The 28000-nt window shown below is 56.5% G+C and overlaps 10 protein-coding genes across 10 annotated transcripts; 5 read left to right on the forward strand and 5 right to left on the reverse strand.

Annotated features, from left to right (window-relative positions):
• Nucleotides 1-641: 641 nt before the first annotated feature.
• Nucleotides 642-1839, reverse strand: PG985_000150 (uncharacterized protein; the record flags this gene model as incomplete). The annotated part of the gene is made up of 6 exons (XM_066819919.1): nucleotides 642-775; nucleotides 853-1030; nucleotides 1109-1225; nucleotides 1302-1331; nucleotides 1425-1555; nucleotides 1629-1839. The coding sequence occupies 6 exons, from the start codon at nucleotides 1837-1839 to the stop codon at nucleotides 642-644; spliced, it is 801 nt and encodes a 266-aa protein (XP_066690798.1).
• A 4023-nt stretch (nucleotides 1840-5862) lies between these two features.
• PG985_000151 (uncharacterized protein) lies at nucleotides 5863-9053 on the forward strand (the record flags this gene model as incomplete). Its single annotated transcript, XM_066819920.1, has 3 exons — nucleotides 5863-6577; nucleotides 6656-7574; nucleotides 7658-9053. 3 exons carry the CDS (start codon nucleotides 5863-5865, stop codon nucleotides 9051-9053), a joined length of 3030 nt encoding a protein of 1009 aa, XP_066690799.1.
• A 383-nt stretch (nucleotides 9054-9436) lies between these two features.
• PG985_000152 (uncharacterized protein) lies at nucleotides 9437-10654 on the forward strand (the record flags this gene model as incomplete). Its single annotated transcript, XM_066819921.1, has 1 exon — nucleotides 9437-10654. The coding sequence occupies one exon, from the start codon at nucleotides 9437-9439 to the stop codon at nucleotides 10652-10654; it is 1218 nt and encodes a 405-aa protein (XP_066690800.1).
• A 2232-nt stretch (nucleotides 10655-12886) lies between these two features.
• PG985_000153 (uncharacterized protein) lies at nucleotides 12887-13084 on the reverse strand (the record flags this gene model as incomplete). The annotated part of the gene is made up of 1 exon (XM_066819922.1): nucleotides 12887-13084. A coding segment is annotated over one exon (198 nt), but the record flags the coding sequence as incomplete, so codon positions are not given.
• A 344-nt stretch (nucleotides 13085-13428) lies between these two features.
• On the forward strand, nucleotides 13429-14821 carry PG985_000154 (uncharacterized protein; the record flags this gene model as incomplete). Its single annotated transcript, XM_066819923.1, has 3 exons — nucleotides 13429-13590; nucleotides 13662-13800; nucleotides 14148-14821. The coding sequence occupies 3 exons, from the start codon at nucleotides 13429-13431 to the stop codon at nucleotides 14819-14821; spliced, it is 975 nt and encodes a 324-aa protein (XP_066690802.1).
• A 757-nt stretch (nucleotides 14822-15578) lies between these two features.
• Nucleotides 15579-15970, reverse strand: PG985_000155 (uncharacterized protein; the record flags this gene model as incomplete). The annotated part of the gene is made up of 2 exons (XM_066819924.1): nucleotides 15579-15816; nucleotides 15927-15970. 2 exons carry the CDS (start codon nucleotides 15968-15970, stop codon nucleotides 15579-15581), a joined length of 282 nt encoding a protein of 93 aa, XP_066690803.1.
• Nucleotides 15971-16973: 1003 nt separating this feature from the next.
• PG985_000156 (uncharacterized protein) lies at nucleotides 16974-19010 on the reverse strand (the record flags this gene model as incomplete). The annotated part of the gene is made up of 2 exons (XM_066819925.1): nucleotides 16974-17911; nucleotides 17966-19010. 2 exons carry the CDS (start codon nucleotides 19008-19010, stop codon nucleotides 16974-16976), a joined length of 1983 nt encoding a protein of 660 aa, XP_066690804.1.
• Nucleotides 19011-19725: 715 nt separating this feature from the next.
• Nucleotides 19726-21138, forward strand: PG985_000157 (uncharacterized protein; the record flags this gene model as incomplete). Its single annotated transcript, XM_066819926.1, has 1 exon — nucleotides 19726-21138. One exon carries the CDS (start codon nucleotides 19726-19728, stop codon nucleotides 21136-21138), a length of 1413 nt encoding a protein of 470 aa, XP_066690805.1.
• Nucleotides 21139-22092: 954 nt separating this feature from the next.
• On the reverse strand, nucleotides 22093-22548 carry PG985_000158 (uncharacterized protein; the record flags this gene model as incomplete). The annotated part of the gene is made up of 1 exon (XM_066819927.1): nucleotides 22093-22548. One exon carries the CDS (start codon nucleotides 22546-22548, stop codon nucleotides 22093-22095), a length of 456 nt encoding a protein of 151 aa, XP_066690806.1.
• A 1009-nt stretch (nucleotides 22549-23557) lies between these two features.
• Nucleotides 23558-27257, forward strand: PG985_000159 (uncharacterized protein; the record flags this gene model as incomplete). The annotated part of the gene is made up of 2 exons (XM_066819928.1): nucleotides 23558-26991; nucleotides 27206-27257. The coding sequence occupies 2 exons, from the start codon at nucleotides 23558-23560 to the stop codon at nucleotides 27255-27257; spliced, it is 3486 nt and encodes a 1161-aa protein (XP_066690807.1).
• Nucleotides 27258-28000: the final 743 nt, after the last annotated feature.

The following is a 28000-nucleotide window of genomic DNA, read 5'->3' on the forward strand; positions in this document are numbered from 1 at the left end:
TTAACAATCGTCAAACAGTCAAGAGGATGTTTGTATTTGCATACAAGTTGTAAATTCCAAGCTGCCAAGCTTCGGTCGGTGTTTACTGGCAGTTAGGTTTGATTGTTTGAAAGTGTCTTGGACTGGTTTCATGCAGGCAAGTGCAACTTATATTCACAGCCTAAATTGACTACCAACTTCACGAAAACATCATCAGGGCACTTTTTTCTACCTGTCATTTTTGACGTGGCGACTCAATGTCTTTAATCCAAAGTGTTTGCTGCAAGAAAATACTTTTATCCCAAATTGCCTTAATTCGAAACCGTTATTTACAATGAAGATACATGCATAATATGTAGCACAAACGCGGTTGCTAATAGCTCCGGGGCGGGAATGCAAGAACCCGCTTGTCACCTGCAGTTCTGACCATAAGAAGTCAGATTGGGTTACGGTGGCGAGGCAAGCTGTTGAAAGCACCTTGGCGAATGGTCTAATGACCATCAAGTAGACAAGCAACCAGAAGCTCAAGTGTCACACTGGATGATAACGATTCAAGTTTTCAAATATCAAACTTCTTGCTCTGCCTATAAAACATGGCCGTGGCTGGGTAGTAGTCATACGCTCAAGTAAACACGCCGTCGTCAAATCATACTCTTGCCGCTCTAGCGGTGCTCGAAGTTCGGCTTCCTCTTTTCTAGGAACGCACGCTGGCCTTCGTGGCAATCATACACGTCAAATGTGGAGTAGTACAGCGCCTTCTCGTGCACCATACCCTGATCCAAAGTCGTCGACTCCGCTGTATCGTGATATTCGTGTCAGTTCTCTTCTCATATCGTGGGTGTTCTTGTCAATAAAAAGAGGATTCCAACTTACCAGTAAGAACAGCTTGCTTTGCGATCTGGGCCACCGGGCCGGACAGGGACGCAATCTTGGTGGCCAGCTTCAGGGACTCCTCCAGGACTTGCTCCTTGGGGAAGGTGCGGGTCACCATTCCCAGGCGCTCGAACTCAGCTCCGGAGGCAGGCTCACCGGTGAGGATGAACTCCATTGCCTAAAGTACGGGGGATTGTTGGTCAGTTTACGGGACCGACATGTTGACCGAAACGTGTAACGTGGAGTATCTTCTCACCTTGTGCTTCCCCAGGGCCCGGGCAAGACGCTGGGTGCCACCAGCACCAGGGATGGTACCGATCTTCATCTCTGGCAGACCAAACAGGGCGTCCTCAGCCGCATAGATCATGTCGCACTGGATAATTATGCGTCAGCCGGCGAACCCAGTGGATTGGGGAGGGGTGTGCCATTTGGTTGGTATTTTTACTTACAGCCAAGGATATCTCACAACCTCCTCCGAGCTATTAATAGGCAATCCCGAGTCAGTACTGCCACTCTCCCCTGTCGGCTCACTCGCCGAACCATGGAGCGAGCGTAGGATCGGGGCGTCTTACCGCAGCTCCCACCACGGCAGCAATGGTAGGCTTCGAGAAGCCCGCGAAGGCGTCTGTGAGATCCTTGAGGAAGGCCCTCCGGTACGCCGACGCCGTGGTAATGGCAACCAGCTCTTTGATATCCATGCCAGCTGTCGTAAACCCACCAATTAGCTGGCGCACTTTGGTAAAGGAGCATCTCGAGGGCAGGTCGTTACTACTTACCACAGAAGGGGCCTTCGGGCAGGCCGGCGATGACTACGGCGCGCACCTCAGGCATGCGGTCCAGCTCTCGCAGCGCCACCACGATGGCGTCAATCATGGTCTGGCTGAAGGCATTGCGCTTGGCCGGTCGGTCGAGCTGGAGGATGGCGACACCCTGGTCATTGGCCGAAACCTTGACGTCGTCGGTGGTTATTTTGGTGATTGGTTGCATCGTGGCTGTGTGGTGTTGTTCTTGATGCGTGAGGATGAGTGATGGTGTCAGTGTCCGAGCCTGGTATGCAGTTCGGTATTGATATGCGCTGTGGTGGATCGGGGAATTGATTTGATGGATTCGAAGTCCAAGGCTAATTAAACACAGGAATAGCAGAGGGAAACGGGATCGACCCTTGTTTATCGCTGTGTTTACTACTGGTCTTCCCCCCTCCCCTTCATAGGTACATGTACCCACCACATATCCACCCACCACGAACGCATTTGCTACACCAGTATTGTATGCAAGCCGCTGTTTAGGAGGCGCATTAGGAGCGCCGTTAATTGCTTTTCGGACGCGAGGGCCATGTGATGTCAGCCATGTTGCATGAACCGGCCGAAAGCTCGGTTGAATATTCCACTCATGCCCTGTCTCGACTCTGCACACACCCCTCAAACCCCCCTCTCCCCCTCGTGGATGTTGTACTGACTCGCAAAAGTGTCAAAGGGGTGGCTACATTGATGCAATGGACGTGAACAAAAGGGAAGGTGCCTTCCTCTCTGGTCAGTACAACCATCCTTGTTGGGAAGGACCCTGGCGCGCCCCATTGGTAATCGTGCGCTTGCCGCTGATTCATCAATTCGATTGGTCGCTTTCCTGTTTCCTGCACGTTGTTCCCTCTACCCAAACTCGACGAAAACAGAAACAATAATAGAAGAATGGAGTTTGGAATCGTTTATTTCTTTGATAGATTCTTCATGCCGTGTTCCGACAGTATCTCAGGTATTTGTTTGGGATGCGTGAGTCTCGCGAATTGTTCATGTTTGGTGGTCGGCCTGTGTATGCGACGACCAGAATGGTGGGTTACTCCCAACGCCTCGTGGGTAATGATCCAGTTGCAAACGCGGCCGCAATCATACCAGTTGCAGCCCGAAGATGTGCATTCTCTTCGCGGGCATGAGAAGATGAGATGCACGCCGCGTGGCACATGCAGCGTACTCCTCACGACTAACGATTTCTGCAACGGCTTCTCTCTCGATGTCTTCCTTCAACCGAATTAAGCACCTGTCCGAATAAAAGCAGCTCCTTTTAGCTGCTGGCTCATGCAGAGCTGCAGAGCTGCTGCAGGCTAGGCTGGAGTCGTGCTAGCGAACCGCGCCAATTCACTCTAAACCTGAGCAAATCGGCGTTCAAGTTGGGGTACCCTGGCCTGGGTGCTAAATACAGTACGGCGTGCAAGCCAGGCTGGCCAGGCAAGATGAGCCTCGTCCCAAATCGCTGAATTAGGTTCATCGGCCGAGTGAAGTCGTGCCTGCGTATTTCAATCGATGCTTGGCGGCTTTGGCGCGCCCCGTCTTTGGCCTCCACGTCAAACGTTCGGACCTTATCCGCCAATCAAGTTCCCCCATTTCAGGCCCTGCTGTCGCCTGAACCAGAAATCACCGTCGCTCGACGAGATGGACTGTGACATCCCCGAACCCCTGCGCCGAACCCTGGGAAAACTGACCGCAACCCTGTTTCCCTGCGCCAGAACCTGCGCCTGGCACTGCCTGGGTGAACCAGCCAAATGCCAAACTCTGTCACATGCATTGAGCCCCCGATTTTCTTCCACCTTGAACCCTAGCTAGCTCGTTGTTTCTTGAAACGACGTTGCTCCTTCCTGAGCCGTCTGGCTCCACGCAAAAACCTCTTTCAACCGCGGCCGAGTCGAGACTTGAGGACAGAACAGCTGTGCGACCTAGGCAACTCCCTGCCAATGGGCCTTTTTTGTTTCAAACAGCCAGACCTTTCCTGCAGGGCAAACAAACACGAATGACGATCTTTTCCAAGAAGACGCTCAAGTTCTTGTCCCTCGGCTATTGGGCTACGATCAATGAGCCTGCATTGACTGCAATGATTTTATAAGGAGAAATAATTACCGGACTGGCCTGCTCAGCATGGGATGGCACAGACACTCCTCGGGTCCCAACAGCCGAGATGGTGATAGATATCTTCACCTCAAAATGTAAGCAAGTGGCAAGCTTCCCTCCAACACAGGTATGAAGTATTGATAGGGCACACTGCTCTCTCCTTTCAGCACGCCGAACGCATCGATCAGCCTTGTCCACTTCTAGGGCATGACGAGGTTGCGGTTGGCGGTTTGATGTTCTGGCCGGGGATCGAGTCTTCAAGTGCCGAACACGCCACGCTTTCAGCCTCCATCTTACGACACGACGTCACGCTAAGACGCTGATGGAGGGGCTATGACAAGCGCCTTGGCCCGCGGAATTGCTCCAAGGTCAATAAGCGAGGCGCCTGCATCCCAGAACCGGGTGTCGCCAGAAGCAAAGGGTGTGCATAGGTGTGCAGACGTTCCAGTGGACGTCCAAAACCGATCCGTCGGTGGGGCATCCAGCACCATATAGCTTCAGATATAGGACCAGCGTCCCCACCGGGCCCTGGTCCACATTCTGTCGAGATTCTACCGCTAAATAGCCTAGTTCTGGGGGGTTCCATAACTACCAAGACGGCAGATCTATACGAGTTCCTGCCTAGACTGACGTCGGGACCGTTCCTTCGGCGTGGGGCACGGCGGGTAAGGAGGCGGGGCTATGAAACTGGTACGATGACTTAGGACAACCCCTTCGTGGAGTAAGCATTACTCCTTTTAGATTCGTACGAGTCCCCAAGTCCCGGGCCCCGAGGTCTGGATTTTACTGGAGATCTTTTTCTGTTTGGGCGGATCTGTCAGATTTGTCCGACGTGTGCTTGGTTTTCCAAGATGGCCCAATTACCGGCAATGCAACATGTGAAATCCACGTGCAATCTCAGACACCGTATTCGATTCTTGTCGGGGCTTTTTGCCTAAAGAGGTAGTCTGGGTATAGGGTAAGACACGATAATACAAGACATACCTGCTGGAATCACTTTGGAGAGGAGAAGAGGGGGCCCAAGAAGAGCCTGCTGCCGGTCATCGACCGGCGCATCTCGATTAGATGCACATGCCACGATAGTTGGTGGTTAGTCAACGAGTTCTAAGCTGGCAGCCAAGGCCGTTACCCCGGCATGAAACAAGGAGCCCCAGTAGCGATGAAGCGCTGAGACGGGTGGAATTATACAATTACGGTAGATAAATCTAGGCCAAGCCCCCAGATGGTCAAAAACTGACAGAATTGACAGGACCACACCACGGTGGGAGTCCGTCCGTGTGCCGTGTGTCCCAGGCACAGCACAGGGCAAGGCGCCAAGAAAGAAGGGCCCCCACCCATGCAGGGACGGCGGCATCGTCGCCTGTGTTGTCGCACCAATACCAGCTCAACCGTCGTCGCCCTCTGCGCCGACCCCCTGCCCTTACGCCCCTTCGCCCCTGGTCGCCCTCGACTCCACGCCCTCGTTTTTGGCGATGCCTGCAGGCAAAAAGAAAAGAGGCGTAACTGAAAGAAGGAACGAGGGAGACGTTTGTTTCAATCTCCGACCCTGTCGTCTCCCTGTCCCTGGAAGGAAGGGCGGCGATGGTGATGATGATGATGATGGCTTGCCTGATTCGGCCGTAGGCCGTGGACTGGACTTTGCTTGTCATCGGGGCAACCAAGCTCCATTCCAACCCACGGGCAAGCACGTCGAAAATTTTGCCGTCTTGGTGTCTCACCGGGAAGGATTTGGATTTGCGACATGGAATCTCCCGCACCATGACCCGGGAGTTTAAAATGGACCAGGGTTCCTCTTCATTTCCTAGCTCACGGGGATCTCCTTGTTCTCGTGGGTCTGCCCGTTCTTCCACTGCCACTAGCCCGTCACAGTAACACCGTCACTACCATCGGAACGCATATACCATCGGTTCTACGATCTCGCTAACGGTCACAAAAAGGCTGCATTACTCGCGGCTCTTCTTGCCCTCCTCTCCTCCTCCTTCCTCTTTCTTCTCTAGGTGTGTTGGTTGTTGAGAGCTTATATCCTTCTTTTCTGCTTCTTGCTTCTTCTTCTCGCAGCCATTTGCGACGTACTGCGTTCGAAGTCGTCTCTCTTTTTTCATTCTTATTCACAGACCTCTTCGTCGCAGTAATAATGGCGTTCCATTCACTAGAGAAGCTGTCCCCGGGGGACCAGCATCTATTCAGCCAGTATGGACGCGGGCCGTCCATCCCCCTTCAGCACCGGACGGTGACGGCGGCGTTCGAGTCCATCGCGGGCACGTATCCCTATGCCAAGGCCGTCCGGGAGTGCTTCGGCCAGGAGAGGACGCTCACATACGCCGAGCTCGACTGGCGGTCAAATATGGTGGCCAACCACCTGATCACAAACTACAACCTGCAGCCGAAGCAACGCGTCGTCTGCGTCTACTCGCGGTCGCTCGAGATGACCATCTTCATCATGGGCGTGCTCAAGACGGGCTGCCAGTACGTGCCCATCGACGGCTCCGTCATGGTCGAGGAGAGCCTGCAGCACGTCATCCGCGACTCGGACGCCCCCATCATCCTGTGCCTTTCCAGCTTCGAGGAGAAGGTCGAGCGCAGCATGCCGCTCGACTCGAACGCCACCATTGTTGCCATCGACGCGCTGGACCCTCTCTGGCGCCGCGGCGACACTCGCAACCCCGAGATCCCCGTCGGACCCTACGATGGTGCATACGCCATCTACACCTCCGGGACGACCGGCGCGCCCAAGGGTGTAGATGTGACCCACGAGGGCACCTGCAACACCCTCCTCAATGAGCCCGGCAAGCTCGGCATCACAGTCGGCACCAATGTGTCATCCGTCCTCATGCTCGGTTTCGATATGTGTACGTGCACTCTCCCCTGAACTATAGATAAAAGAACCCCACCCTTGCTGACAGTCTGTTCGTTTTTTCTACCCGCAGGCGCCTGGGAAATTCTAGGAACCCTAATGAACGGCGGCTGTCTCAACCTGCGCGGGTCGAGCGGCCGCGGCGGCGACAAGGACGTGTGGGCCTCGTGTCTCAGCAAGTCGGACGTGGTGATTGCCACACCGAGCGCGGCGCAGAAGTACCTGCCGCGGCACGAGGAGTTCCCCAACATCAAGACGATTGCCGTGGGCGGCGAGCCGTGCCCCTTGACACTGGCGCAGGAGTGGGCCCCCCACGTGCGGTTCCTCAACGTCTGCGGCCCCACCGAGATATCGATCCTGAACACGGCACACACGCATAAGCTCGGCGCTAAGCTGTCGATCGGCCGGCCCAACCCCAACACTAACGTCTATATATTGGACGAAAAAGAATGTCCCGTCAAGATCGGAGAGCCAGGCCTCATGTGGGTGGGCGGCTTGGGCGTCACCAAGGGTTACCTCAACCTGCCCGAGCTGACGGCCCAGCGCTATCGCCCGGACAAGTTCACCAGGGACGGCCGCATGATGTTCAACACGGGCGATCTGTGTCGCTGGCTCGACAACGGCGAGATCGAGCCCCTTGGCCGCAAGGACGACCAGGTCAAGATCAACGGCGTCCGCATCGAGCTCGACGGCGTTTCCGCCTCGGTCGAGTCCTTCCGCAACGTCGCCAAGGCCTGCGCACTGAAGATAGGTGAGAAGCTCTGGGCGTTTTACTCGTGCCACGGCCACGTCGACGAGGAGGAGCTCAAGCTGCACCTCGCCAACTTACTCGCCCACTACTCGCGCCCCTCGCGCCTGGTCCGCCTGGACGACATGCCCATGACCCCCGGTGGTAAAATCGACAAGAAGGCCCTGCGCGCCATGGAGGAGCCCCTCAAGGCACAGGACCAAGCTGCCATGCCCCCGACGCCCCCAGAGACGCCACCCACTGCGTATGTTCCTAACAATAACACCACCAACCAGTTCGAGGATGCCCCCCCCGCTACCACCAGGATGCTAATAACCAGATGATCAGCCTCAGCAACCTGGAGAAGGGCCTGGTTCCCGTCCGGACCAAGAGCAACGCCACGAGCGTCAAGAGCTACGACGACCTCGAGGTCGAGAAGGCCGCCATCGAGCTGCCCCAGAAGAACGGCTTCCACGGTGGACGGTATGTGCGCCACAAGCTCTTCAACGCCTACCGCAAGCTGTTCCTCTTTATCTTCATGATCAACCTCTTCGTCTTCATCGGTCTGGCCGCCGGCGCCAAGGCGGGCCTGCCCCTGGATGGTATTGCCAACGCCGTCGCCGCCAACCTACTGATCGCCATCATCATTCGCAACGAGTACGGCATCAACTTCGTCTTCTGGCTGGCGACGCGCGTGCCCAAGTCCGCCCCGCTCTGGATCCGCCGTCACTTTGCCCGCTGCTATCATCTCGGTGGTCTGCATTCGGGCGCCGCCATCTGCGCGACGGGCTGGTGGGTCATCTTTGCGGTGCAGTCGACCATCTACTTTGTGCGCAAGGACGAGTTCAACCACGTCAACGTGCCGACCGTGGTACTGACCTTCCTGATCCTGGCCATCCTGCTGGGCATGCTCGTCATGGCGTACCCGCGCGTGCGCATGACGATGCACGACCAGTTCGAGTGGATGCACCGGTTCGGCGGCTGGACGGCCCTGGCGCTCGTCTGGGCGCACATCGCCGTCACCAACGCCTCCGTCTCGCCCGAGAAGCCGCTCGTCAACAACCCGGCCATCTGGATGGTGGCCGTCATCTCCTACACCATCATCCTGCCCTGGGTCCAGCTCCGCAAGGTCAACGTCCGGCCCGAGCCCCTGAGCAAGCACGCCATCCGCCTGCACTTTGACTACTGCACCCCCAAGCCCGGCAAGGGCATCCGCCTGACCACCAAGCCCCTGCGCGAGTGGCACGGGTTCGCCACCATCCCCATCCCGGGCAAGGCCGGCTTCTCGGTCGTGGTGTCGCGCGCCGGCGACTGGACGGGGCAGATGATCGACAACCCACCTACCCACCTCTGGACGCGCACCACGCCCGCCTCGGGCGTCTTCCGCATGCTACCCCTGTTCCGCAAAGTGGTGCTCGTGGCCACGGGGTCCGGCATCGGGCCCTGCCTGCCCGTCATCCTGGCCCGCGAGGTGCCCGTGCGCGTCTTCTGGTCGACGCCCAACCCCGAGACCACCTATGGCCGCGAGATCATCGAGGGCGTCCTCGCCACCGACCCCGACGCCGTCATCTGGAACACCCGCAAGCAGGGCCGGCCCGACATGGCCGTCGAGGCCTATCGCCTGTACAAGGAGAGCGGCGCCGAGGCGGTGGCCATCATTTCCAATGCCAAGGTGACGTCGAAACTGGTCTATGACCTCGAGGCGCGTGGGGTGCCGGCTTTCGGGCCCATTTTCGACTCTTGATCAATCAACGAGACATTTTTTCCTTTTTACTCTTCTTTACAAAATTCTCACCCGGGTTTCACAACTCGCAAAGTTAATACCTTAACTTTTATTTCTTCATTGTACATTAGTTTTTATGTTGGGTCTTCATGAGGTGGTCGGGTCTCATGGGAAAATGTGTCCTGAAACGTCGGCGGTCGCTGTTTTTGGGGCGGCACTTCTTAGCGTGGCGCAGTGTGTGTATTTTTTTATTTTTAGCTAGGCAGTGTCTGGGTCACGTGGTTCAAGTACAACCACGTCGGCCGACGCCAGGCAGCAACAGCTTGCTGGACCAACGCTCCCTCATATAGCTCTTTCAAAAGAATTCAATCAAAAATTCAAATCAAAATTAATCAGCTCGCAAAATGAACCACGGTGACGAGAAGAGAAACCCTCATCCTTTGGACTCGCAAGAAGATGAAGAGGAACACCACGCTCATGCGCCAGGTCTGCCGTCGTACCAGGAGGCCACCTCGGAGCTGCGACAGCCCCCACCGGCTTACCTGGCTCCGAACAGCACCCACACGCCCGGCGCGAACAACTCCACCACCGCGTTCCTCGACGAAAAGCGCCGAGCCCACCATGATGCGCCCACTTCATCCTCGTCGTCGAGTCAATCAGAACCGCTAAAGTACATCATCACCGTCCAAAACGCCGCCCTCCAGCAACAAAAGCGGATCCTCGTCCAACCCGCCCCCGGCACGGGCGACCCCAATCCCAATCGGTGGGATAACGACGCCAGCGACGTCCGGTGGGAGGCGAACTACACCACCAAGTACGCCGCCACGATGCTCCACCGCGAAGGCGGACTTCGGCGCGGGGGGCCCGAGCCGTCGTCCTGGAACGTGGCCGAGCTCAAGTACCCCGAGTTCATCTGGCCCGGCTGGTGCGGCGTCGATATCACGTTCCTGCTGAACGCGGTCGACGGGACGTGTCGCGGGGCGCCGGGGAAGCGGTTTATGCATTGCACGGGGGTCATGACGACCAAGTATGCGGTGGATTTGCCGGTGATGGAGGGTAGGCGGTATGTGTGGCAGAAGACGCATCGGGGACTCGAAGATGGCAACGGAAGTGGCCATGGTGGTCAGGGGATGGGAGGGGATGAGAAGGAGCGGTTGCAGCGGTATTACTCGGCCTTGGAAAAGGGCGGCGGCGACGGTGGTAACCAAGCAGCCGCAACAGCAACGACGACGACCGCCACCCCTCAAAATCCGTCGGTATCGTCAACATCATCGCCCCATGGTTCGGCGGCTGGCGCAGCCCTGGACCTCAGCGCCATCTTTTCGAATAGCTGGACCCCGTTCACGCCGCTTTACCTCGTCGACGCCGAGAGCGAAAGTCACGTCCTGGCGCAATACACGCGGTCGGCGCCGTGGGCCAGCGAGCGGGGGATCCTGGAGGTCTTCCCCCACCGCCGGGGAAACGCGGAGCCTCAACAAATCGGGGAGGCCGCGTTCGTCGAGGGGGTCGTGATTGCGTGCGCGGCCATGGTGGGGATGCAGGACCGGCTGGGGCTGGTGTCCTCGCTGGTCGAGGCGGGGGCGGAGGGGTACTATGCTGGGAAGGGGAAGGGGAGGGCTTGAGGGGTGGGGAGGGTGAGTAGGGGGCTACGGCTCATACGGGAGTTATGGGATTAAGGGGGTCACAATAGACGTGAATCATGGTCATTGGGGCCTTCCGAAGTCATCTTGCTCGCGAGGTTTTGGACGGTCCGGTCGTGCCCCCTATCGTGAGAGTGGACTTTGCAAAGGCAACAAGCTATATTATGTGTCATGTTCTTGTAAGAGCTGAAATGCCGTCTATCCCTGTTTGCAAGTGTTGACCATCTGTACTAAAATAAGGGTTTTCCTCTCTAGGTGATACATCTAGTTGATCGATCTCGGAGACACCACCAACGTTAGGTGGCGGTGCCGGCGACTCGAACACCACGGCTCCTCCCCGGTTGCGCCGGTGGTGTTGGCGGTGGAAGCAGTGCTCTCCCTCCCCTTATTGTTGTGGCAACTTTCTGGTGGCCCATCTTGAGCGACATCCCTTCTCCATTGGCCGCACATGCCTTGATTATTTCATTTACTCCAGGTTATAGCAGTGGAATGAACGTTTTTTTTTTTTTTTTTTTTTTTTTTTCGAAACTCGATGTCGATTAAGTCATTCCTCGAGCTTAACACCACCACCTCACAACACCACAACACAACACCACAACACAACACCACAACACAACACCACATAACATTCATACATTACCATTGAATCGATTGCTACAATCGCTGTCGACCACCACGTTAAAATCGTTATCCTCGGAAACAGAGCCTTGACGGTCACCTTCTCAACATCGAGCTTTGTATTAGTCGCCACGTCATTCCACAGCACTCTCGCCCATCTTACCTGTCTCGCCCACCGCCCCCGAGGATCGCCGGTTTCGCCCACCGTTCTCGAGGACCCCCTGGATGGCATGGTAGACGGTACCGTCACGGGTGAGGTTGAGACTTGGTTAGCCAACAGAGTTGGAGGAATCTGGGCCATCCTCCCAGCATCGAGCGTTATGGCAGTCGTCACGTCGTTCCACAGTTTCACGGCGCTGCAACCGGTGCTCTTACCAACCGGCCAACCCGCTCCTCGTCCCCTACCGGGCAAATGGACGACGTTGTCAAGTTAGCGTCTTGACAGTCCATTGAGCTTATCACCACCCCTTACACACAGCACTCTCGCCACGTCATTCCACAACACTCTCGCCCATCTCGCCTACCTCGCCCACCGTTTCCGAGGACCCACTGCATGGCATGGTGGACGAAGCCGTTACGGGCGAGGTTGAGACCCAGTTGACTAAAAGAGAGTTGGAGGAATCCGGGTCATCTTCTCAACATCGAGCGTCATATTAGTCGCCACGTCATTCCACAGCACTGGGGTCGCAGCGGCCCCCTGGGCGGCCGCCTTGCAGCATATGCACCGGTGGCACCCCCGAGGACCCCCTGGGTGGCATGGTGGACGAAGCCGTTGCTCCCTGCACATGGACGTACTCGCTTCCGAAGGCCTGCGGACCCTGCTCTTTGCTTATCGCTGGAATAAAGGATGACAAGTGGTACTACTGCGGTACTTCCAACACGATAGGGGTGTTACTAATAAATCGAACGAATGCTTTTCCTTACCTGTATTCATATTCCGTTGTGGTAAAGATGGTGGTCGACGGCGATGGTGATGTGTTGTGGTGATGTGATGTGGCGATGTGGTCATGTGATGTTGTGTTAAGCTTGAGCGACGGAGCTCGATTGAAAGGAAGCTCCTTATCGGTCAACCCGAAAGGGTCTATCAAATCAGGACGGGCTGTCCCATTCCATCACCAATCATGTTACTCTGTCGCCAGCTATCCCGTGACTACCTAAACTTTGGAGTACGAGCCCGCTGGGCCTTCCATTCTGTCCTAGCGAGTCTCCGTCCCTCTAGCAGACCCTCAAGCCTTTCCCTCGAGCTTGACAACACCACCTTACAACACCACCTTACAACACCACCTTACAACACCACCTTACAATACTACATCATAACACCATATCACATTCATACATTACCATCAAATCGATCACCCGATTCTTTGGACAGGCGCCTTTTCGCATCAATAAACAATGATATCAACTTACTGCGACGACGCCGATAATACCTAATCGCTCAAGATGGGCCACCGGGAAGTTGCAACAACAACAACAACAACAACAACAATGACAACGAATCGCCAGCTGGAGCGTGGGGTTTAAGACTCAGGCCACAGAGGCCAGACCACTCTGGCGGAACAATTTCGAGTTTGTCGGGCGCAGCCCGTGATTCTCATAGCATAGCGACAGGTAGCGATGGCGCCAATAGCAAGTCCAGCTCAAGTGGGCTGCCAGGAAGTTGACGATCAAAAGTAGCAACAACAACGGCAGCAGCAGCAACAACAGCGGTAGCGGTAGTAGCAATAATAACAACGCCAGCGGTGATAGCAACAACAATAGCGGCAGCGGTAGTAGCAACAATAATAATGGCATCGGTAGCGGTAGCGGTAGTAGCAAAAACAACGACGGTAGCAGCAGCGGTAGCAGAAGCGGCAGCAGTAGTAATAGCAGCGGCAATAACAACGAACCGCCAGCCTAACCTACTACCGTCCTTCCAGGACGGAGTTTGCAAGCACGCAAGTTTCGAGTCTCAAGGGTTCTGTTTATATCGTATTCAACCCTGAACCCTTCCTTCCCCGGCGAGTTCTCTAGCCATAAAAGGGAGACGAACGAGCGAATTGTTAGCGACGTCGTGACTTCGGATGGGCTGTCTGTTGTGGCATTGGCAAACTCATACGCACACCCACCCACGGGTCTCAGTAAACAAAAAGGGGAAAATGCAATACGCAAATGCCCGTATCTACGACGGCGAAGGGAACGACATAAATCATGCCAGTTTCGAGGCCCCATGGGTCGCAAAAAACAACAGGCCATTCCACGGCGAAGTAGACGGTTTGGAAGCCCCCCTGAAAGTCAGCGCATCCATCGACGATAACCTGGTTAGTTTCAATCCAACTTTTTCCTTCTCTTCTTTCTTGTATTGGCTAACCATTTCCTTATCCCCCCGCAGGTGGAATTCACGTACAGGTCAGACCACTGGGAGTCCGGTATCGCAGGTTCTCAGAACGACCGCTGCAGCGTTGGTCGGTGGGGTTTGGGGCCCTTTGTCCAACGCCGTCGAACTGTCGACCTTGACTGTGGTTTCTCTTGTTAGTACTACCAAGCTATGATGGCTTCTTGGGACGGGCGCCCTTTCGCATCAATGGCCTCAACTCTACCATCCAGGGCAGCGATATATTTGGACAGGGTACTTATCCGTGGTACCAAGCCAGTCTCAGCTCAGCTCAGCTCAGCAACGGCTGCATTACGATGAAATCACAATAATAAATTTCACGACGATAACTATTGGGCCCACACCACATTTTTACTACGTAAGCAGCTGTGGGGTTTTGGGGTTCATGATTCTGTTCTATTCCACGGTGCAGGGGAGTCGCAACGCCGTATCAGCCTCGAGAGACTGTAAGTCGTTCGTTCTACCTACCTAGTTTTCATTTAGTCGTCCTTGGACTGGATCCACTGGTGGTACTCCTCCATTTGGCGTATGGATTCCTCGCTCGGCGGCTCCAGATGAAATTGCTTCTGGTTTGCTTGTTGCTGGACCGCGAGAGCACCCTGGCCGTTGTTGCTTCCTTCCCCCTTGGGCTTCTCCTGGGCTGGCTGTTGTTTGGGCTGAACCACAATCTCGTCGAGCAACTTCTCCGGCGCACCAAGAGGGGGGTCGTCCTCGCCGTCGTCGTCGTCGTCTCCGTCCACATCCATCTCGTCCGCCTCTTCTTCATCGGACTGGTACATGTGCCATGTGCTATAGACCCAGCGGACGAGGACGTTGCCGTCGTTGGGGACGCCGCCGGTGGCCTTGACATGGGCCGGGATCTCCTCGGCGTAGGCGGCAAAGTCGTTGCGGAGCATGCGGCGGACCATGGTGTCCAGGGCGCGGATCCCGGCCTGGAACTTCTCGCCGTCCGCGGACTCGCCGGACTGGTAGTAGGCGTGGAATTCGTCCATGTCTTTCACGCGGCCGAAGGGGAACCGGCTGTACGGCTTCGTCAGGACGCCGTCGCGGCAGAGGCCTTCGGCGATCCAGCGCTTCTTGGAGTTGGTATACGTTCGGGGAGCCATGGTGGATCAAGGGGTGTGCTTACTGTGTCTTTGGTTACTGGAACCTCTTAGAGTCAGTGATTGGATATGAAGGGGAAGGCTGTTATGAGTTTTTTTTTCCTGTTGTGGTGCGAAAATGAAGCCAGATGGAGCAAGAGAAGTGCACGAAGCCATGATATTTAATGGTGTTCTTTGGAGGTGAACAATGCCGATGTGTTTTGATGTTCTTTCAACTGAGGACAATCAGACTGTTCATATTCAATGTTGGCAATGTGGCTCACTATAGGATTGTTTGTTTGAACAAAGGTATGACAGTAAACGCCATTCCCTCATTAGCCCTAGGTGTTGAAACCTCTACTGTCTAATGCTGAATGATTGCCCAACGCGCCTAGGCATAGATCAAATCTTGGGTGCATTCGTGGTGACTAGCATGTGTATCAGCTACAAATGTTTGGATAATGTATCTAACAGTGAAATCGGTCAGAGGTAAGCACAACCACGGCTTGTCCATCGGAGGGTTTCTCCCCTCCTTCTACCGACCCCTCCTTTTGGAGTTAGAATTGCTCCCTTCCTCCAGCACCGCTGGGATATTCTGAGTATTATGTACTGGGAGAGCAGTAGCCGTTATGGCAGTATAATAACAGTAGTTGCCTCTAGTGTTATCAAAACAGTCTTAGAAAACACACACAATCCATGCTGAGCCGAACAGGGGATAGGCCACCCATACACGATCAAACTGGCTATTTTAAAATAGAAGACTTTGTATTTAGATTGAATGAAATAAGTAACGCGCAGAATGGGTCGGCCAAGCAGGATTCGCCCCCCGTTCTCAGTTGAAGTGTCTCGCATCGTAGTCGGTGGTCCTGCAGGCAAAGACGAGTCGGCCCTTTCGGCCTTTGAATTCATCATGTTTCGGGCAGTTCCACTCGATGTTGGACTGGTCCATAGGTGTGCATTCTCCGCGACGCTCGTCCTCGAGATTGAAGATGCCCCACTGCCGCTCCCGATAGATGGTGAAGTGGCAGCGTCCGGTGTTGACCTCAAAGGCCTCGGGCGAGGATGATGTGCTGGTCAATGGTCGATGGGGGTATGGATGTGAAAATGTCAAGGGTTATTGATGATTCGAAAGGTCCAAAAGTCGGGAGATTCGAGGCCCCTTATAGGCGAACATACACACAGCCTCAGGACTGACGAGCACCTGGAGGGAAACCTCGAGGACATCCCCGTGGGAGTTACTCTCACACGAAAACATTACATGGGAAAGGAAACACCATTCAAGGTAAAGCTGTATCCTCAAATTAGAGTCAATGAAATCGATGGAAGTAAGCTAATAGCCATAGAATGCTCCTCTAGTCTCAAGACTACGTGTATACTATCAGATGATAGATATTAGATGGACAGGGGCACGTCCTATATCCTCGGGAGGTGGGTCGGTGCGGCGGAGCCGCAGCCTAGACGTTGAAGAATACAACAACGGCAACAGCAATTATAGACGAACCGCTGGCTCTCGGAGACAGGTATTGGAACGGTACCTTCTTTTTGACGTAACCCGCTCTTTGTGAGCCTTTTATTTCTGCCGGGCAGCATTGATATGAGTCAAGGGAAATAAAGGGGAAGACAAGAAAAAAGAAGTACCTGTCTTGTCTATGGTGCTTGGTTCAGAGTTCACGTGAGCATTTTCCCTTGTATACCTACCTACCTGGCGAGAAACTGACGCACCTCTGGTTTTTGCGATACATGGTGTAGTTGTGGGAGCTACGGGCCAAGGGGCTCCAGAACGACGGGTGAAAGACAGGGCAATTCCGCCACCAGAAGCTCGAATGGAGCAAATGCGCGCAGCACGCCTTGTCTTTCTCCGAGAATGGTATGCGAAACGGCTGAACCATATATTCTTAGCTTGATAGTCTCCAGTGTGTCGCGCAGCATTACGCAATCTCCAAGAAGCCTTCGAGGGGGTCGCAACCATAACTAACAAACAGGGGTTGAGCTTTTCACGAGCGGGACATCAAGCCTCGACCACCGTGAGGTAGATTGAGGATAATAAGTGTTGCTGATAGTATCATGGCCAATCACTTGCGTCCGGGCATCGTTCCAATAGGTGCGCGAATATACTTGCAACTCCGAGTCTCATTGACAATTCCGATTTCCCTCAGTGACCTATGGGACCCCTATGTTCTTTTCGTATCTTTTTTTTTTTCTTTTTGTTGCTCCGTTCTCTCGCTTCCTAGTCATCGTCCGCCGCCGGCTTCTTGGCCCGCTTCTTAGCACCACCCTTGAAGTGCTTCTTGCTGCTGCCCAGCCGCACATCCTTGGGGTCCATGCCCGTCTCGAGCGCAATCATGGTGCGGGCCTTGCGTCCACTGAGATGTCTACCTCCGGCAACCTCGGACTGCTCCTTTCCTTGCTCCGTGTACTTGTAGCTGAAAGGCATGGCCATGTGGCCCTTGTTATTGGCGTCGCGGGCGAAGAAGGTCTTGTCGAGCTTCTTGCTCTTGGCGCCTGTGGGCTGGGCCAGGATCTCCGTGTCGACGGTCGCGTCATCGGGATGGTCCATGGCGTCGAGGGCCGCTAGCAAGATGGCGCGGCGCTTGGCCGGCAGGTGTTCCGAGTCGTAGAGTTCGCGGTTGAACTCGGCAGGGTCGGGGTACTCAGGCGGGGGCTCGACGTAAAGCAGCTTGCCCTTGACGTAGTCCTTGAGGATGGTACGGGCCGCGCGGGACTCATCGGGCTGGCCAACACCTTGTGTCTGGAAACCACGTGCCTTGGCGTACGAAGATAGCATCTCGCTGGCTGTCGGAACACCAGTGCCACCTTCCTCAATCGGCCTCGTCTTGATGTGAATACCGTAAATGGCCTCAAGGAAAGGCTGGGGTATCCGGTGGGCCACCAGGCCACAAGGGCCACTGTACTCTCGGAGCTGATCGATGGGCAGGACACCGTTGCACACGAGATCCGCCTTGGTGGTGGCGAAGTTGGGGAACACCAGACCAGGGCAATCGCACAGGATAACCTTGTCACTGAGATGGATTGTCTGGAAATGCTTCGTCTTACCAGGCGTAGCGGAGACGGACACCTTCTTGGCTCCAATAAGGGCGTTGATAGTGGACGACTTTCCGACGTTGGGGTATCCGACCAGACCAATCTTCAGCTTCTCGCCCGGGTCTGTAGGGGTTAGCGCATGCATGCTTGCAGTTGATCTTGATATACCAAACTTACTATCGGGGTCCGCATCTGGGATATGTTTCAGGAAAGCCTCTTCCAGCTCCTCCACCGTCAAAATTCGGATGTCGTCATCATCGGATTCTTCGTAAGCTGCACCAGGGCGCATCTTTCCTTCGTTCTCATCGCCCGACTCGTGACCCTCGGACTCGCCATCCTCCTCGGACCCGTCTTCTTCGGAAGACTCCTCTTCCTGTTGCTTGGCCACGAACTTCCCCTTCGCATCTGCGGCTTTCTGGTTGAGCGGGCCATCCCACTCTGCCGCCTCCCTAGCCTCGATCATCTCCTTGGCCAGAGACGCCGAGAAGAAACGGTAGGCAATCTTCTTCTCCTTGAAGTATTGCGCCCACACCCGGCGCTGCTTGGTCGTCATCATATCCGCCTTGTTGACCAGCAACAAGTTCTCCTTCCTGCTGTCGACCTTCTTGACGTAGTTCTCCAGATCGGCCGATCGGAACATCAGCGGGTTTCGCGCATCGACAATCTGCACGACGAGGTGCGAGCGCTCAATGACACGCCACAGCTGGCGCCAGACCTCGAGGTTGCGCTCGAAGGGGGTCATCAGCAAGTCGTTGCTCTCCTGCAGCTCGGCCAGGCCGCGGCGCCAATCCAGAAAGCTCTCGCGCTCGGCCTTGTCGAGTTCTTCGGGGGTGGTGGTCTTGTCCCAGTGCGGCCGGCGGGGGACGGTGAGGCGCTCCTTGTGGGCCTTCTGCTTGCTCTTGACGGCGCGCTCCTCGCCGGCGGACAGCAGCCAGGGGTTGACCTGGTCGGTGTGGATGATCTTGAGGTTGTTCATCTTCTCGGCGGTGAAGTCGGTGTCGGCCAGCTCGGCGGTGGCCAGGAATTCGTCCATGGCGGACTGCTGCGTGACGGAGCGCATCTTGACCCACGAGGCCTCCTTGCGGTCGTTTGTGATGTACTCCTCACCGGTCGCATGGTTGGTTCGGGTCACGCCCTCCTTCTTGCCTTTGCCCTTGCCGAACCGGTCGTTCATCAGCGAGTTGCCGAGGCCGACCGAGGCCTTGGACTTTGCCAACACCATGGTGGGCGGTTGTGAATGGGTATCTCTGGTTGGGTCTGGGACGTGCAAATACTTGCGATAACGACGAGTCGATATCAAGATGTTCTTGTATTGAATGGATAACTACCGAAATCTAGTGTCGAGTAGTTTACGACCAGATAGATAGAGAAAGTTGGAGAAGAGAAGTTGTTGTGGTTTGGATTTCCAACTTGCTGATCTCGTGCCTTTGGTTTCCTGTTGTACCTGTCGGACTCGCTGAATAATTGACAAAAGCCCAATTAATTCGCTATGACCGAACCGAAATGGAGGGGCAACTTTGACCCAACTTGCCTTAAACTGCCAGGCGCGGGGCGAAATTCTCTTTTTTTTTCTTCTCTGGCGCTTGCTCCAGTTACTGGCGTCACTCACCCAAGGCCATGCCTGATAACAGCAGTCGATAAGCCCTGCGGCCCCAGCAAAGCGACCCCACCAAAACTTTTCTAGGGTGCGACGGCAATTATTTGGGAAAGCCCATGGTGCATTTGGATGGATTATTCGACACACGGCTTGACCGACAGCCAATTCACTTCGCTTTTCTCCAATTCCCCTGCGAGAACTTAACCTGGGTCGCAAAGAGGTCGTTTACTACTCTGCTACCTTGAATACTCTGTCACATCAATCTCCAGACCGCGACGCCCATTGCCACAACCCGTCTGACAGACCGAAAGCCGACAGACACACATTCAGGGTCGCAAAGATGCCCCGCGGCAAGTGGATAAACAAGAAGACGGCCCAGCACTTCACGCTGGTGCACCGTCCGCAAAATGACCCCCTCATCAACGACGAGGCGGCCCCCTCCATGGTCCTGAACCCGACCGAGAACCTCAACGCCGCCCGCAAGTCCAAAGCCCTCGGCGACCTCGCCTCGGAGCTGGGCTCCGACGCCGACTTCATCCGCGCCAACGAGGGCGAGGCCGCCACCCACGGCGTCTACTTTGACGACACCGAGTATGACTACATGCAACATCTGCGCGACATCGGCTCCGGCGCCGGCGGCGCCGTCTTCGTCGAGGCCAAGGACGAGGACAAGTCCAAGGGGAAGCAAAAGGAGAGCCTGGCCGACATGCTCGAGGGGCTCTCGGTCGATAGCGACGGCGCCGTCGCGCAGAAGAAGAAGGACCTCTTCGACGAGGAGATCCTGCCGTCCAAGAACCTGACCCGCCGGACGTACCAAGACATGCAGGAGGTGCCCGACATCATCGGCGGATTCCAGCCAGATATGGACCCTCGGTTACGGGAAGTGCTCGAGGCCCTCGAGGACGAGGAGTACGTGGACGAGGACGAGGACATCTTCGCCTCCCTGACCAAGGACGGCAAGGAGCTGGAAGACCACGAGTTTGAGGAGGAGGAGTGGTTCGACGACGAGGAAGACGACGCGGGCTGGGAGACGGACGGCACCGCGAAGCCCGACAACGAGTACAAGATCAGCAGCGGCGGCGACGGCGAGGCGCCCGATCTGGTGCCCGTGCTGACAGCCGAAGAGGCCGCCGAGGCGCAGGATCAGGTGGGCGACTGGATGGCCGACTTCACCAAGTTCAAGAAGGACCAGAAGAAGTCGGGCGGCCGCAAGCTCGGCGGGCCCCCCTCGGCCTCGGACTTGCAGTCCTCGATCCTTAGCACGACCACGAACGGCGGCCGCAAGAAGAAGCGCAAGGGCGCCCTGACCAACCCCTCGGCCTACTCGATGACGTCCTCGTCGCTGGTGCGCACCGAGCAGATGGGCATCCTGGACGCGCGCTTCGACAACCTGGAGCAGAAGACGTACAACAAGGACGACGACGACTTCGGCTACGCCGACAGCGCCATGGACGACGACACCAACTCGATGGTCTCGGGCGTGACGGGCATGACGGGCATGAGCAACATGTCGTCCGTGACGGGCCCCGTGCGGTCCGACTTCGACTCGGTCCTGGACGACTTCCTGGGCGGCCACTCCACCTTCAACAAGAAGTATCTCCGCAAGGGCGGCTGGAAGAGCGGCACCGCCCAGCTCGACGAGATCCGCCGCGAGCTGGGGCCCGCGCGCATCAAGGGCAAGACGGCGGCGACGGCGACGGGGTCGCGGTCCGGGCCGACTCACAGCTTGGCCAGGAAAGATTTCCTGAAATGAGCCGATCGACGGTTGGAACAAAAAACAAGTAAAACGACAACGGAAATAAAATAGAATTTGCTACGGACGTATGGGGCTACATAGAATGAATTAAGAGCAAGATACCATCAATTAACCAATATGACTTATATGTACATTCCAACTTTTCGCACATCAAATTCGTGTGAATCATGCTCAGAAACTGTGTACGCTGCGCAAGTCTTGCCAACGTAGACTCGAGTGTATCTGTTTGAAGTAGCTGCGTGTCGAAGACTTTCTCCCTAACCTCATGTGTAGCTCAAAAGAGGGGATAGGGGGAATCACCTGACAACTGAGTATGACATGAACTCCACAGGCATGTCAATTATCTCGGATAGGCCCGACTATGGTATCCACGACATCTAAACTGTACATTTTGGCTTGATAATCTCCAGTGTCTCGTCCAACGTAAATCTCCAGGACCAGCTTGAGGGGCGCGCAACCAGACCTAGCAAATAGGGTTCATTCAGGCTTTTTTTCCGAGTGGGACGAGCAGGCCTCGACCAACGACAGGTCGATCTAGGATAATGAGTGATTCTGACAGCGTCACGGTTTTTCACTTGCGGTTTGGGCATCCTTTACACAGGCAAATATAGTAATAGTAGTTGCTTCCGGCGCCAGCCTCGCAGTCGACTACTACCGCAAGAGATGGCGTTATCGAAACAATCTTGGAAAACACACATATAACCCGTGCTGAGCCAGACAGGGATAGGCCACCCATACATAACAGAACCGGTCATTTTAGAATAGAAGACTTTAGATTTAGATTATTAAGGAAATAAACATCGCCCAAAAGAGACCGGCCAGTAAGCAGGATAAAACCCCCCGGCCCCAGCCAAATGCCACCCTTTGCCTGCCTTCGCCCCCCTCTTCGTGTCTGTGTGTATCTGCAGGGCCTCACAGCTTGTCCACCAGATAGATACCCGTTGAGAATTCTTAGTTGAAGTGTGTGACATCGTAGTCATCGGTCTCGCAGTAGATGACGAGGCGGCCGTGGTTGCCCAGGAACCGTTGGTGTTCCGGGCAGTTCCACTCGATGTTCTTGATGTCGTGGAAGGGCTCGCAGTCGCCGCGGCGCTCGTCCTCGAGGTTGAAGAGGCCCCAGTTGCGGTGCTGGTAGATGGTGAAGTGCGCGCGGCCCGTGTTGACCTCCATGGCCTCGGGGACCTCGGGGAAGCCGCCGTAGATGCGGATGCCCGTGTCCTTGGACAGGTCGTTGGACCAGTACGGCCAGTGGTAGGACACGCCGACGTCGTGGCACGAGGGCTCCTCCTTCTGCATGAAGCGGTAGCCGGGGGCGCCCTCGGCCATTTCCTCGTAGAAGACCCAGAAGTCGGCAAGGGCGCCGGTGGTGCCGAGGGCCAGCGCGAGCAGGATGTTGCGGAGCTGCATGATGAATTGTGGAGGAGGTGGTAATGCTGAGCACGTTCAGGTGAAATGTAGGAAGAGGCTTCCGTGCTGGTGTGATTGAATGATGAGGCGATTGGATAAATGAGTAAGGAAGTGACTGAGTGACTGAGTGATGGATTGATGGAGTGATGGAGTGATGGTAAGTCATGTACGAAAGAGCGGGCGAAGGCTTCTCTTTATACATACGTATCCAAGTCACCGGAGAAAGGTGGGTTCGTAGAGTTTATGTATTCTCCGGCAACTTCGCAGCCAGCTAGCTAGGTTCATTTCGATACATGGAATCGTTTTTATAGTAGTACTATAAGTCGGTAAAGCCTGAGACTACCTGGTTGACCTCGTGTCTATCCGTCGCCCTGACCAATGCCCGGAACGAAGTCACCAGCCACGACCGGAGAAAGGGAGGAAAAGGGTTTTTGCATTCTCCGGAGGTTATCATCTAACTTTGACTTTTTCTTTTCCACGATCTACGGGAGTTGTGTTTGTTAAAACAGTTGTATTGGTGTAAATGTTGGGCTATCCTGTGTGCTCGAGGATCTGGTTGCGGAACAGCCCGGCCGTTCTCGAGCTCAAAGCTTCACGTTTCGCAGAAACCAGAGATGCCTCGGTCTCTAGCCAAGTAGGCATCGGAGGTAGGAGGATGGATTGAAACCCTGAACAACAGCCATTTGAAGCGCCGTGGAAACGACGGGAAAGACTATTAAGGTTTCGATGTAGCCGTGCGAATCAACGTTGTATACCCCTGGTTTGAATTCGACCTGAGTACGGTACCGTTCCAACATCTTTCTCCGATGGCCAGCCGTTCACCTATAAAGGGCTTCGGATCTCCCGCCTTTGGACTTTCGAAATAATTCATAAGCCTTGACTTATATACATCCATCCATACACTCATCCATCATTCACCAGCACATCAGCATCATCAGCACATCAGCATCATCAGCATCATCAACATCATCATCAGCATCAGCATCATCAGCATCTCCCTACACACATCATGCCGCACGGGAAGCGGCTCGTCGCGGCCCTCGCGGCCACGGCCACGGCCACGCTCGACGCGCCAGGCACAGCACAACCAACGGCCGTTGCCGGACCGCCCAACGGCACGAACTACTTGTGGCCCAACGGCACGAACTACTGGTCGCCCAACGGCACGAACTACTCGTCGCCCGCGGGGCCGAAGTTGGGCGCGCGGGGTTGTGAGCCCGACGTCTTGACAGTACTACTAAGTCTGCCATTCCCCTGGATGTGGCCGAGCCTGATCGACCCGGTCTGTCGGGAGGAGGTGCACCTGAGACCGCCCACCCTGCCACCGGGCTGGGTGACGACGCTGCACCCGGAGTGGAAGGGGCGGAGACCGCATCTGCCGTCGGACTGGTCGTCGACGCTGCACCCGGAGCCCAAGGGGCGGAGACCGCATCTGCCGACGGACTGGTCGTCGACGCTGCAGCCGGAGCCCAAGAAGCCGAAACATGGTTCTGGTGGCGACAGCGGCGGGGGTGGTAATGGAGGCGATAAACCTTCACCAGGCAGCGGCGGTGACGGTGATCCTGCAGCTGGCGGTGGTGGTGATCCTACAACTGGCGGCGGCAGCAGCAGCGAAGGTGGTGATCCTACATCTGGCGGCAACGGCGGCGGTGGTGGTGATGATCCTACATCTGGCGGCAACGGCGGCGGCGGTGGTGATGATCCTACATCTGGCGACGGCGGCGGCGGTGGTAAGGATCCTCTTCCTGCTCCCGCACCTGGTAAATTCCCTGGCGGTGGCGATCCTACACCTGGCGGAGGTGGTGATCCTGCGCCTGGCGGCGGTGGTGATCCTGCGCCTTACGGCGGCGGCAGCGGTGGTGATCCTGCACCTGTCGACCCCGCTTCTGCTGGTTCCCCTGGTGGTTCTCCTGGAGCCGATCCTGCACCTGTCGAACCCCCTTCTGGTGGTTCCCCTGGTGCCGATCCTGCACCTGTCGAACCCCCTTCTGGTGGTTCCCCTGGCGCCGATCCTCTCAGCTTGCCCGAGGCCTTCGGCCCAGCGTCTGCCGCCACAGGCAGCCTCGGGAAACTCATGAACGCAGAGGCCAACGTGCTGGAGGATATCCCGAAGCCGCTGGAATACACCCCGCCTGCTGCCGCGCCCGAATTAGCGCACCTGACCGATGGCGCAACCGAGGCCACGCGGGACGGTCTCCGGGAGTTTCTCGAGTCAGGCTGGCAACCCGGTCAAGAGGCGCCGCCGGGCACCCGTCCCGGCCCCATTGGCGACCCCGCGGCGGACGACTTTGGTCTGAACCAGTTCCTCGCTCAGCAGGCGGAGCTCCGGACCCCGATCGAAAACCCGGGCAATCTCCGGCCCCCGGTCAACAACCCGGGCAATCCCCGGCCCCCGATCAACAACCCGGGCAATCTCCCCCCACACGAACCCTCGCTCCCGACAATTCCTGAGGAACCCCTCACCCCTGGCGAACCCGAATACCCCGACTTCCCGATCGGGCCCCCGCCGAGCCCTGAGATCCCACCAACCCCTGAGTACCCGCCCGGGCCCCCGTCGAGCCCTGAGGGCCCACCAGTTGAGCTCCCACCAACAGCTCAGCTCCCTGAGGCCCCGCCAACCCCTGAAGCCCCTTCGAGCCCTGAAGTCCCACCAGCTGAGGTGCCACCACCAGCTGAGGCGCCACCACCAGCTGAGCCCTGGCCCGCGTCCCCGGTGAACCCCCCTGAGTTCCCACCAACACCCGAGACCCCAGCAACACCCGAGACCCCAGCAACCCCTGAGCCCCCGGTAACCCCTGAGCCCCCGCCCCCCGCGCCCCCGCCGAGCCCTGCGCATAGATTCACATGGGAAGGGGAGATCGGGCAGGTGCTCGAGCAGGCCGCGTTGGACGCCGCGAAAGGAATCCCATGGAAGCAAATAGGGCGCGCGCTGGCCGTGGTCGGCACCGCCGGCCTCCTTGCCATCGTCATCTCCGTTCCGATTGTGGCTACGAAGAACAAGACAGAGGAACACGGACAGCACCAGCAGCGCAGCCTTTGGAGTGTTGGCGAGGATGACGGCAGCAACAGCGCTCCCCCCATGCGGCCTACCCCGATCAAGCCCGCCCCCACGCACCCGCTCGGCTATGTCGAATGCTCCGTGCCGGGCCCCAGCCTCAAGACCGTCCTGCTGCCCGCCTGGGCCTGCATCAACGGCGTCCTGCTACCCCAGTCCACCCTCCTCCCCAGACTCAGCGCTAGCCTGAGCCCCAGCCCCGGCCCCGGCGCGCCATTGACTTTGGGCGAACGGGCGGCGGTTTTTCCTACACCCACCGCTCTGCCCGGTGTCTTCTCCCACGGCAACAACAAGGACCTCGTCCCCGCCGTCCAGAACGAGACGCTGGGAGACCAACTGTACAACGACGTCCTGCCCGCCCTCCAGCAGTACATGGACGACCCTGCATCCTGGGAAGCGCGGAAGCAGGCTAGCGGCGTCGACCCGGCCGTCCTGACCAACCTGACCAAGGTGGCCTACCTGCACAGCCGCCTGATCGACATGGGCGCCGAGCCGAACGGGCCCGACGGCAACTGGTTCCCCGACGCCGCCGGCACCAGCGCCGAGTCCCTCAACCTGCTGCCCCGGGCCATCTGGGGCCAGCCCCTGCTGCTGACCGTCACGACGAGCCGGGGGCTCGTCGCCGAGGCCGCCGCCAACTTCCGCCACGACGTCGGCGGCGAGGTCTGGGACGCCATCGCCCGCATCGCCGACTACACGGCCGGGCAGGCCGCTCTCGACGCCACCGTCCAGCACAGCGACCATCTCGACCAGCCCCCGCCGGGCCCGGACTACGATTCGAGTTTCGATTATCTTCAATATAACGATGACCAGCCCCCGCCGGGCTCGGACGACGATTGGAATTTTGATTATCTTCATTATAATGATGACCACGACAACGTCGAGCCCCAGGAGCCGGCCCCGCTGACCTACACCTACCTAGTCGGCCAGCACGTCGTCAACACGCTGACGCGCGCCGTCCTCCTCGAGAAGAACGCGACCACGACCAAGACCAACCCGACTAGCTACAGCCACTTCGTGGACGTCGTCCCCGAGATCCTGGCCGGCACGGCGCGGCAGCTGGGCATCGACACGACCGACCTGGGCCGGTTCGACGACGGCCGGGACAAGACGCTCTGGGACTGGGTCCACCCCACCTACCTGGCCGCCTACGTCAGCTCCCACAACCACCTGCTCCGGTACAAGGAGCACGCCGCCGTCACGCGCGAGATGCGGCGCGTCCACGAGCTCATCCGGGCCAGCAAGACCGGGCCCATGCTGTACTACAGCCTCGGCGCCGGCAAGAACCTGCCGACGACCATCGGGGGACAGGGCGGCAACAATGGCACGGCTCGTCCTGTCTTCACGAAGCCGGCCAAGGGCAATACAAAGCCTTGGCACAATCCACTGTACCCTTCGCCTTCAGATGGACCGATGTAATGCGACTGGAAGCAAGGAAGCCGGGGGAAGCAGACGGGCACATATCGCAGGCCCTAGAAGAAAAAGACTCTCACACCCTGCAACCGGCACAGGACGGGTGGAGAAAGGGCGATAGATAGATTTCCTATGTTCTTATTTTCTGTAGCACTATTTCTTTGACTATTATACTACTATTTCATTTAGCTATTCTAATTTATACAACCTACATTCTATAAACGGCATCGAGGAGTTCTGATTGATGCCAGAGCTTGTTCCATGTGACTGACACCTAGGCTTATGCCCACCTTGTACGATAGCGATGAGTTCGGCAAAGCTTGGGTCGTAGATCGAAGTTCCCGTTGGCGACGGACATGCCGCTGTCACGACGGGATTTCCACGGTACTAGAATCTTTTCACTGGTGTCCCGAGTTAGTGACTGTTCATACACCCACGTGTGCACCGAAGATAGTGGGATGGGTATGCCAAAGTTCAGAGAATCTTGTATCCGCAGCGTATGCTAGGCAGTCGAACATTTGATAATTTAAAGAATTTTGTTCATCAGGGAAGGCTTGGGGGTGGTCGGAGACGAGGTTCGTGGTGTGAAGGAAAAGAAGTGGTCGCTTACCATAACGAGAAGGCACACCAGTAGGGGTAGCTGCCTATCTGCGAGCCATACTACTGGTGTGTCATTTGCATTGAAATCAATGCGCCATCATATCAGGTGGGAGGGAAGAGCACCAGACAAATGCTGATTTGCTTGGAAAAGCAATGAAGTGGGAATGGAGAGAAATCCATTAAATCTTGAAGTTTGGCAAGAAATTATTTTAGACCAAGATCACCCCACATGAGCTCCAGCCACAGCTCGGCTGACGATAAGATTAGGTAAGCATCAGCGACTGCATCACCAGTGACCAGTCGCACTATGATGTAGCTGGAAAGGGAGAACGACGTCTCTCCTATCCGGATTTTGAACATCAGGTGCAATGGCGGCAAATGTAT

Source organism: Apiospora marii (assembly GCF_038362585.1).
Source record: "Apiospora marii strain CBS 49790 chromosome Unknown utg000001l_segment0_segment0, whole genome shotgun sequence".
NCBI lineage: Eukaryota > Fungi > Ascomycota > Sordariomycetes > Amphisphaeriales > Apiosporaceae > Apiospora > Apiospora marii.